We start from the raw sequence: 10,151 nt of genomic DNA on the forward strand, positions 1-10,151 counted from the left end.
GGAGAAAACCCACGCAGGCCCGGGGGGAACATGCAAACTCCACACAGGGAGGCCGGAGCTGGAATCGAACCCGGTACCTCTGCACTGTGAAGCCCACGTGCTAGCCACTGGACTACCGGGCCGCCTAACTCCAAAACAGAAAATGCAAATAAGAAAAAATCCAACGTGTTTTTTTTTTTCTGCCTCACGGGTGCTGTTGATCAGCGTCCCGCGTCCAATCCCCCAATCAACGTCGAGAGACTCGTTTCCATTGTGTCTCTTCCCTCCCGCCATGACGTACGCAACAAACGTCAACGCAGCCAGACTTGTCTTGTGTTGCGTTTATTGAAAAGGCGCAGAATGAACTTTTTGCCGCCCAAACGTGACAACTCAAGCGGCGGCAGACGGACCATACGGACTGTCCATACAGGGTCAAATGAAAGCGCGACTTGGAAAGTGCGTTAGCGCAGCGCGCCAGATGTAACGCGGGGGGAAAAAAAATCTAATTTGTGCCAGAATCCTCAATGGTCGCTTGTGACCCCCCCCCCCCAAAAAAAATTGATCGCTCGCACTTGAAACACTCGATTGCGGGCTTCATACCGTTGCCACGAACAAAGCGGATGTCTCGTGAGGCAAATGGAGCGCGCCTCGGCTTCCCGTGTCCTTCTTTGACCTCAACGTTTTGCTACCTGCCCTTCCAGGAATCTTCATTTGCTGACCCAAAAAAGCACTTTGTACATGCGTGACATCTGGAACGGCGCCGCATGGTTCTGCGTCTGAGGCTCCAAACTTTCCAAATCAATTCCAGGCAACACAAACGGCCGGCATCCTCATGATTGAAGCGTTTCCCTTCAAAGCAGCTGCAAGCAGGCCTGCCTCCCTGAGCCGACATGCAGTGGGGGGGGGTGTCAATGATCCTAGCGGGCCTTCAGGAATCCGTCCAGCACGTCGTCGCCCTTCTCCGTCAGCCAGTAGCCGGCCATGGCGGCCACGCCCCCGATGAAAATGGCGGTAAAAACCATGTCGCCTTTGGCGGCCAGCGTGGCCAAGGCGCAGATGACCACGCCGAAGAACATCTGCTGCAGGACCTGAACCTCGTCCTCCGTCATGTCGTCAAACAGGCCCTTCTCCGGACCGGCTGAGGGGAGGCGTGGGGGAAAAAAAATAAAAAATAAGGAGCGTCACGGCGGCAGACGAGTGGCGTCGGCGCCGACGTACCGGGAGCTTTGTTGTCAACGCAGATGCTGTCTCTCCTGATGAAGCCGTCGGCGCAGTCGCAGTGGAAGGAGCCCAAGTCGTTGATGCAGGCCTCGTTGAGTCCCGGGCAGGGCGTGGCGCCTTGGCCGCATTCGTCCACATCTGCCGCGAGAAGGCGTTTTACAGGACGCAAAGCCTCGGCGGGGGGTGGGGGGGCAAATCCCGGCCTCACCTTGACACTTGGCTCCTCTCAGCTTGTAACCACGCGCGCATTTCTTGCAGCGGGCGGGGCCGCTGCCCATGCAGCCCACGCAGGCCTGGTCGCAGCCTGAAAAGACGCCCGCCCGCCGCAAAGTCAGGCTCCGGGCGAGGCCGGCTGGGCCGCGGGCGCTCGCTTACCTCTGCAGTCGTAAGAGCCGTCCGTGTTGTGGCAGTACGTGTTGGAGGGACAACGGGAGAGCTCGGTGCCGCACTCGTCCACGTCTAGAAAGCACACGCCCACCAGTGCGCTGGCGGAACAAAAGGTGCCACAAAAGGGCCGACGGAGGCCACTCACCCACGCACTTGTTGTCGTGAAGCATCCAGCCCGCTTTGCAGTCCAGGCACTTGTAGTCCTGCGGCCCGCCGCATTTCTTACACGAGTGGAAGCAGGCTGCGGACGAAAGGAAAGGCCCAGCGCAATGAGGCAACCATCGCTGCCGTCATCCCCCCCCCCCCCCCCCCGACTCCCCGAGCCACGTGACTGCCCAATTTGACTTGAGGCTTCTTCTTTGTGTTCTTGTTGTCGGACGCAATTTGCACCGACTGAGCGGCGCAAGACCACTCGCAGGCACCACTCTGGAGATTTCTTCTGGGTTCAGAGAGGCTGGGGGGGGGGGGGGCGGCGTCTCGCTTCTTCTTGTTGGATACGACAAGACGCCGTCAAATGTCGGCATCCTCCACATGGGGTCTTTTGAGGTTTTTTTTTTTTTGCCTTGCCGGGTAGGGGTTAAGGCAGGGGTGGGCAATTATTTTCCCGGGGGGGCCAAATGAGAAGCAGAAAATATTGTGGAGGGCCGGGCCAAAAGTTAGAAATAGAAAATAAAGAAGTTGGCACAATGTCTTTGTATGCCAGTGATAGTGGAACATTCTCCTCCACCATGACACTCGGCAGCGGTGCTCCTCAAGGATGCGTACCGAGCCCCCCGTTGTTCACGCTCCGTTGAGCACACATTTGACTGCTCTCCGACTCTGATTAGTGGTCCAGTTTGCGGAAAGTTTTGAACATGATAACAATCAAACCATTCTAGGAAATGTTCATTTACTTGAGCCACAAGCAATTCACTCTGAGCATGGAAATGGCCTGAATCGGACCGAGTAAGAATCGCTTCTCATAGATTTGAGTCTTTCCGACTCCGGATGTCTCCTGAATCTTTCGTACTTTGTTACCCGCTTCGTTTAATCAGTTACATATCACTTTCCCTTCCATGGTCATGACTTTTTCCCTCTTTCTTCGTCTTCCCCGCCCTCCCTGTGCGCCACCTGGTGTTGAAATACTTGTCATTACAAGGCCAAGCGAAATGAATGCAATCAAACCATAATTGTGTACCAATCTTCGGAGGGCCGGATTAAAGAGACCAAGGGGCCTGATCTGGACCGCGGGCCGCAGTTTGCCCAGCGATGGGTTAATGGAAATCCGACCTCGTCGTTTTCACCTTTCGCCAAAATGAGGGGTTACCCATATCGATGGCGGCGGATTTTACAGGTGCGCGCTCTCGTCCCGTTCGCGGCGAGGTGACCGGGGTCAACTTGAGCCGAGGCGGAAATCGGGTACCTGCGCAGGCTATGTCGGTGGCGTTGGCGCTTCTGTCCGCGTAGTAGCCGTCGGCACAGTCACGACAAAGCGGGCCGGCGTATCCGGGGTCACACACGCATTGGCCGTCCCCCGTTCGGGTGCCCTCGCCCTCGCAGCGGCCCAAACCGCCACACACGCCGCCGGGCCCCGACGGACACTCTGCGTGGGAAAAGCGTTAGCGCGCGCTCGCGTCACCTTTTGATGATGGCGAAGGGCCGAGCCTTCGGGCCAACCTTCGCAGTCGGGTCCGAAGCGCCCGCGAGGACAGCACAGGCGCAACTGCTCGATGCACAACCACTCCGACAGGTCGGGCGCCTCCCGCTGCCTGCGCCGCAAAGAAAAAACACTCCTGCCTTGACTCACAGTTTTTTTTTGTAAGTGGAGGCAGCGACGTCGCCATTAAGTAGGCAGAAGAGGATTTGAGCGGCATCCGTTACCTGTGGAACCACCACGTCTCCACCTGGTCTTCGATGCGCTCCAGCAGGCGGTTGCATTCAAAGTCGCTCTGGTCGCACGCGCTCTCCACGATCTCCAGGAGACGAGTCTCGCTACAGAGTCAAAATGTTCATCGCAAAGAGTTCAATGAACATTTCCGTATGTAGAGAAGCTACATTGAGAAAAGAAGGACGAATTCGGATGGCGTTCATTATGACTACGACTTCCTTAATGTGAAGCCTTTTTTGTTCGAGGGACGCGAGGTGCGCTTCGAAGGTTTTGGTCCGTTTCTTCCCGTCGCCAAATTGGACGGCGTGCGGACGCGGCGACCGACCTGCTCGCATACTTGGCCAGCTTGTCCTCTTCCCAGGCCGTGTTGCCTCCCCCAAAGTTCTTGTTGGCCGTTCTCTCCAAGCCCTGGAAAAGCGCCGTCCATGACCAAGTGGCGGGGCGACGTGCGCAAATGCAAGCGCGCTACCTTGATGAAACTCTCCACCAGTTTCTGGCAGGTGTGGCACGGGGCCGCGCGGACCCTCGCGAGCGACAGCAGGATCAGGGTGGGCAGGATTGGCCAGGCCCGCCGCATGGCGCTTCGCACAACAACACGGCCAGAAAAGAAACACGACAACGAGTTAACAATGCATGCCACCAAATGTACAGATTATATATCCATGCATATATCCATTGCACTGTATACGACTCTGTATACGTCTTTCCTTCCCGTGTGAGTCAGCACAGCATCTGCACCGAAGCTTAGCTCAGCTTACTTTGCTGCCCTGCCCGTTTTTGTTTTTGGCGTGAAGCCACGAAACGCACTAAATAGGCCGGTGCTGTTGGGGCGGGGGCGGCGGTCATATTAGAAGCGGCGGAAGATGGCTAACCGTTAGCTGCAGTTGTCGTTACCTCGACAAGTCGAAGCTTTGAACGCCTCCTCGTCGACCCGACGTCCTTTCCGTTCGTCCGGCGCTCGCAAAAGGCGCAGTCATATTTTGGGGGAAAGCCCGGGCGAACGCGCCGTCTGTGCAGCCATCGCAGAGTAAAGCTTGGCTGATTTGTTCGGTCGGACGTCCGCACTCTTGAATGAACGACGAGCGTTTCTTTTGAGCTGGGGGCTGATGCCGCATTCGGGGAAAGTCCGAATGATCCTACTCGGAAATCCCGACTTCCCATCTTCCGCGAACGCAGCACAAGTCCCGCCCCAAAATCCCGGAGATGGTCTATCGACCAATCAGGGCCATTCAAATACTGATGACGCCACAACACGGAAAACAGCGAAAAACGAACAACACAAAACAAAGCAGATCTTTTATTCTGTTTGAAATTGGACTACTGTACCACATTGCCCCCCGCCGGGTTTACTTTAAAAAAAACATCTCTAAATAAATCAATAACAATTAATCTGGCAGTAACGCCGACCCAACCAAAACGGGTTACTACTACTACTGTGGCAGAATATTTATATTTGTAAAACGTTCTCCTAACAAATGTGGAAGTGCGAAAAGGAAAAAGAAAAACACGCGCCCGGGGACCTCAACTGAAAACAAGAATAAAGCTTTGTGGAGACGCTAAAATGTGTTTCCGTGTGAATGGGGCCACAAGAGGCCATGTTGGTTGGCGGATGTCCGAGGCTCAATCATTGATTTTTTTTTTTTTTTGTCAGGGATGAAAGGACGCCTTTGTATCGTGGGAGATCGGCGGTGTCGGAAGCCTCCTGGCCTGCCTCCACTTTCAAACCATCGATGTCCTCTTTCCAGAGCCTGACCCCCCTTTTTTTTTCTTCCGAAGAGGCGTCGTACTTCCCAGTGGCCGGCGACCACCTCAGCGTTGGCAACACGGATGCCACTTGCCACTCGCCGTCGGCGCTCCTTCGTACGGATCGGCCCGAAAGGGGCTCGGCGGCGGCTCGGTTACGGCAGCGAGCGAAGGGCCCGCACCTCGGAGCCAGAAACGCTTTTGCCTTACTTGGCGCGGCAAAGGACACCAAGGGCGGAGTTGCCGTCAGCGAGAAGTGTCAGGCTCTCCGCGGGAACATCGGGAGTCACACGAGCTTGACCGCCGCTTCCGCGCCGTCCGTCGCGCTTTCTGCCGGCAAGACCCTGAAGAAGCCATATTTTTGGAATCGGCTCTTCTTTTGCACGGGAGGCAGCGGCGTGCGCAGTCTGTGGGCCAACCGCCGCTCCAGCCACACGGACGCCCCCGTTGAAAGCAGTCGGCGCAGACAGCGCCACCGCGGCGTCTTTTCCGTCGCCCTCGGGCCTCCGAGCTCCCGGACGAGGCGGGCCAAGTCCCGCGGGAGGCCGTAGCGAGGGAGGTTCCGGAAGCTCCGAGGGATGTCCCCGCTGCGGCCCAGGCCTCGGAAGTAGACCAGGGCGACTTCTCTGCCTTGGCGCCGGCGCTGCGCCCCCTCCAGACACGTCAGGGCAGCCTCGAACACGGTCGGGATGACGGCGGAGGGCCGGTACACGTCGGCGGGCCGCTCGTCGGCGCCATCTTTCTCCGGCTGGCGCGGGGAAGGCCCGTGGGCCTCGTCGCCGCGCCACCGCCGCCTCCACTTGCCGTAGGTCCGGTTGGCCTCGGGACTCCAGACGATCAAGACTTTTCCTCGCGCCTCCCGCACGGCCTCCCAGCGGCCGTAGAGCCAGGGCAGCGGGCCCAGGTCGGCCACGCCGCCCGCCCCGCCCAGGGCCAGGTGCACCGTGGCGTTCAGATCCCCGCCGAGCAGAGAAGCCAGAGCGCGGGCGGCCGAAACGTGGCGCCACGACGAGCACACCAGCAGCACCGGCTTGCCGATGGACAGCCGAGCTGCGCGGGGGGAGACCGCAGAGGAAATTCCGCATGAGTGAGTCCTCCGGCGTTCTCACGCAGAAACCGGCGCCGGCCGTTTCCGGAAAAGAATGAAAAGACGCCACTGACCCGTCGCTCTCTTCGTCACGAGGGAGCGGAGAAGAACGGCCGAGAAGGCCAGCGCGGCGAGGAGGAAGAAAGCCGCCGCCGCCCGCGCACCCCGCCTGCCGCGAGTACCTGCGCAAACAGAGGCGGCGCACCACCGGTCGCGCGGGGAACGACAACGGGGGGGCGTCGAGCGTACTCACGGTGCGGGCACAGGATTCTTCGGCCCTTCAGGGCGGGAGAGGACTGCCACACCTGCGCCAATTCAAGCCGTGAGACGCGAAAGTTGGGCGGCGTCGGGCGGCGCTCCGACGTTACCTGCACGCACGCTCCCTCGCCCGCCCAGCCGAGGGGCACGTGGATCCGGCCGGCCGACGCCGCCTCCTGCCGGAGACAAAAAGGCAGCTTTCAGGTCCCGCCGCGGCGCCAGCGTGGCCGGTCCGCCTCCTTTTGGCCGCTCACCACCGCCACGGCGCGGACGGGCCCGCGGGCCGCGCACCCCCCGGCGCTCGGCACGCACGCCTGAGCCCGGAAGGTGGCGGCCGCCGACGACTCCACGTCGATGGACGGGCCGGCTCGGAGAGAAACCCGCCACGACGGCGTCTCTGCAACACAGGGGAGGGGGGCGCGCGTCACGCTTTGCGAGGATGGGGGGGGGGGGGGGGCGTTGAGACAAAAGTCAACAAGATTGAACTCACCGGCCCGGAAGGGGCACGAGACGTTGTGGCTGCCCCCCAGGGAAAACTGCAAGCACAAAAGCAGACGGGGAAAATCAGCGGGCCAATGAAGCCTTTTTTTTTTTTTTTTGCTGTCAAAGGTCAAAGGTCAAAAGATGGCCACCTCCCTTCTTTGAGGGGCAAGGAAACCAGGCGGGCATCGGGGGCACCTTCCGCCCGGAGGCCGCGACGGCGCTCTCACCTTCACGCAGATCCGAGGGTGTCGATCCACCGCGGAGATGTCAAAGATCTGCGAGGGGGGGGGGGGCACACGACGGGCGGTCTCCGTCAGTTGATCCGGCGGCAAGTCGGCCAGAGGCCCGCCGGCGCCAAAGCAACGTACCAGGTCGGTCCCGTCTTCCCGCGCGAGGAGGCTGGAGTCGGGCGAGGGCACGCAGACGTCCGGGTGGCGCCTCCAGCAGAGGGACGCCGAGACGGGGAAGTCGCGGGCGGGGCACGCCGAGCTCAAAGTCAGGCTGGACCGGTACAGCGTGACGGCGGAAGACGGCCACACGTCCGCCGCCGCGTCTGCCGACGAGCCGTGCGCGTTTGACAAAAAGCCAAAAACGCCGGCGCCGACTCTCTCGTGCCGTCCGCCGTACTCACCGGCGATCGGGAGGCCTTGCAGAGGACACGCCGTCTTGCGGAGGGGGTCCGCGTGGGTGGAAAAAACCTGCCGACGCAAGAGGAGACGTGACGGCAGCGACTCCCGACCGAGGCCGCCGCCGCGGGAAATCCAATTCCCAATATGGCGCCGTTCGATGACGTAAGGCGAGATGGGGGGGGGGCGAACGTACTTGCACGCAGACGCAAGGAAGCAGGAACGGGAAGCCCAGCAGGGCCCAGCGGCTCCGAGACGGGTCCATCTGGGAGGTACAAAAAAGAAAAGCAAATCACAGGAAATGTTGCGTTTGGGCGCTCGCGTGCCGGCCACGCTTACGACGGTGATGTTGGAAGGGCGGCGTTGGACGCAGTAGTGGGCGCTCTGCTTGTAGCACCACCTGGCGAGGACTTTGCTCTCCGACAGCACCGTCACGTTGATGGATTTGGAGGCGCGATCCACAGACACGGAGAAGTCGGCCACGGCCTCTGGAGTCACACGGGAGATAGCGCACGCATTCCCTGCGGCTTCCGCCAACCTCCTCCGTCATCGGGCAACCGAGCAAAGTCAACGATTCCCCCGCGACCGGGAAGTCGACTTTTGTTTGGCTGCGCCGGGAACGGCCAGCGAGATTTGACACGCCTCCGTGACGATGCGGTACGGATGGAATCAGAAAAATGTGCTGGTATAGCACAAATTGGCCGGAGCACCCGCCAAAAAGCCACCAAGATCTCGGTGGCTATCATTTTCCCACTGTGCTGAGACTTTAGCGCTCTGCGGCTTTGCGTTACGAGGCGTTCCGTGGCGGCCTCGGGCCCGCTTTTCTCCGGGTGCTCCCCTTTCATCACGCGAGCCCCAAAACATGCACGGCAGGCTAACGGAAGGCCCTAAAGTCTCCCGAGGATCCGGCGCTACGTCCCACCCGCTACCTGGTAGAGTGTAGTTGAGGCTGCAGCGCACCGACGCGGCGCTGTAGGACACGCTGAGCGGGAGCCGGCCCTTGGTCTCCACGCAGTCGATAAGCAGCTCCCACTGGAAGAAAGACCAGCGCCCGCCTCCTGAGTACCGGCGACCCGTCGGCGTGTCGAAAAGGGGCTCAAAATGGAGGCCGAAAGACATTACCGAGCTCAAAGTGGCGTTGACGTGCGGCCCGGGCCGCTCGGAGCTCTCGTGACACAGCACTTGAATTTCATTGCCGTTCTTCCGATGGCGCCACGACACACACACACACACACACATCAAAAGGGGTGACGCGGGTGAGGAAGATGATGATGAAGAGGAACAAAGAATGGGAGAAAACGAGGGGGCTGGCGAACCTTTTTCCTTGTTCTCTTGTATTTGAAGACGGGCCGGATGGTCTCTTTTGTCAAGGAGGTGATTTCGATGGTGGGGGCCAGACTCAAGTCTGGAACGGGCAAACATTTGCTTTCGTCCCGTCCCACCGCGACGACTCGGCTCGTGACGAGCGCCTACGCGGCTACGCGGCGCCTCCTACCTGCGTGTTGAATCCGCACCTGGACGCTGACGCAATTGCTGACGGAGGGATGGCGGGCGGTCTTGACGGGGCAGCCCTCCGCCTCGGGGGCTGCCCAACATGTCAACATGCATCATCATGACGGCAACAGGAAGACAAATTGCCAGGACGTGACTTGACTCACCGCTTTCGTGGGCCCTCTAGTGGCGTAAGAAGAAACACAAAACGCAATGATTTTCGACCTGCGTTTTTTTTTTTAAATCAAACGACCGCTGAAAATGTTTGCCGCCGCGCCGCACTTTGTGAACAAATGACACAGTTTGCTGACGTCACACACTCCGACTCACATGGGTGAACTTTGATCATAATTTCATTTTTTCTCTTCAATCGCGGAACGGACAAATGATGATGACGTAGTGCTTTTTTTATTCATCTTTTAACCGTGACAAAAGTAAGGAACATTTTTACATAAGTGCAAAGGACAGCTATCTGCAGTCGGTGGATTAATGATTCGAGCACCTTGTTTTCTTTCATTTCTAGGAGAGCGACATTCCAGAGGAGCGTCGTTGTCGTCGGGACACCGTTTTCAAGAATTCAAGTCATTGAGCTCATTATCAAGAAAACATGCGGCGAAAACGTTTCCGAATCAGCTCGGGGGGGGCGATTTTTATTTGTCCAAAGGAGCTACTTCAACGGGAGCACAAGTAAGGTGAAGAATGCACTTTGGACAGGGGCGAACGTTTTCTTTTCCGTTTCTTTCCTGCTCGGAGCAAACGAGTCCTCCGTGACTGCGCTCGTTCGGCACTCGCTCACCTGACACGACAAGCTGTCGCCGCGGTGGGGAAGCAGCAACCCGACGACGACGACGACGACGAGGGAAGCCAGGCGCCAACTTTCCGGTCGCATCGTCGCTTTGGAGCCAAATGCCGAACGAGAAACGACACTTGACTCGTCGCTCGTGGGGCCGGTCGCCGAGCGCCGAGTGGGCGTGGCGTCCCTCCCTGGAGCGTTTCTCGTCGCGGCGCT

The 10,151-nt window shown here is 59.1% G+C and overlaps 2 protein-coding genes across 5 annotated transcripts; both read right to left on the minus strand.

Annotated features, from left to right (window-relative positions):
* Positions 1-453: 453 nt before the first annotated feature.
* On the minus strand, positions 454-4,713 carry LOC127593616 (protein disulfide isomerase Creld1). 2 transcript variants are annotated; one of them, XM_052055186.1, is made up of 11 exons: positions 4,349-4,713; positions 3,924-4,035; positions 3,780-3,862; positions 3,448-3,558; positions 3,244-3,335; positions 2,990-3,169; positions 1,733-1,828; positions 1,576-1,659; positions 1,409-1,504; positions 1,198-1,338; positions 454-1,117 (listed from the first exon to the last, which is right to left on the minus strand). In XM_052055186.1, the coding sequence occupies exons 1-11, from the start codon at positions 4,567-4,569 to the stop codon at positions 897-899; spliced, it is 1,437 nt and encodes a 478-aa protein (XP_051911146.1). In that variant the 5' UTR covers positions 4,570-4,713; the 3' UTR covers positions 454-896. The 2 variants fall into 2 exon arrangements, with proteins under 2 accessions (XP_051911146.1, XP_051911155.1); XM_052055195.1 differs by having other exon boundaries at positions 4,327-4,706.
* Positions 4,714-5,110: 397 nt separating this feature from the next.
* Positions 5,111-10,121, minus strand: LOC127593243 (interleukin-17 receptor E-like). Of its 3 annotated transcripts, none has more exons than XM_052054570.1 (16): positions 9,939-10,121; positions 9,310-9,325; positions 9,147-9,236; positions 8,968-9,056; positions 8,774-8,851; positions 8,581-8,683; positions 7,991-8,139; positions 7,848-7,916; positions 7,657-7,723; positions 7,394-7,578; positions 7,253-7,300; positions 7,033-7,078; positions 6,797-6,939; positions 6,538-6,718; positions 6,359-6,466; positions 5,111-6,247 (listed from the first exon to the last, which is right to left on the minus strand). In XM_052054570.1, the coding sequence occupies exons 1-16, from the start codon at positions 10,029-10,031 to the stop codon at positions 5,484-5,486; spliced, it is 2,229 nt and encodes a 742-aa protein (XP_051910530.1). In that variant the 5' UTR covers positions 10,032-10,121; the 3' UTR covers positions 5,111-5,483. The 3 variants fall into 3 exon arrangements, with proteins under 3 accessions (XP_051910530.1, XP_051910528.1, XP_051910523.1); XM_052054568.1 differs by having other exon boundaries at positions 6,538-6,589; positions 6,653-6,718; positions 8,581-8,851; XM_052054563.1 differs by having other exon boundaries at positions 8,581-8,851.
* Between the last annotated feature and the right edge of the window lie 30 nt (positions 10,122-10,151).

The sequence above is a fragment of the Hippocampus zosterae genome, chromosome 2, assembly GCF_025434085.1.
Source record: "Hippocampus zosterae strain Florida chromosome 2, ASM2543408v3, whole genome shotgun sequence".
Classification (NCBI taxonomy): domain Eukaryota; kingdom Metazoa; phylum Chordata; class Actinopteri; order Syngnathiformes; family Syngnathidae; genus Hippocampus; species Hippocampus zosterae.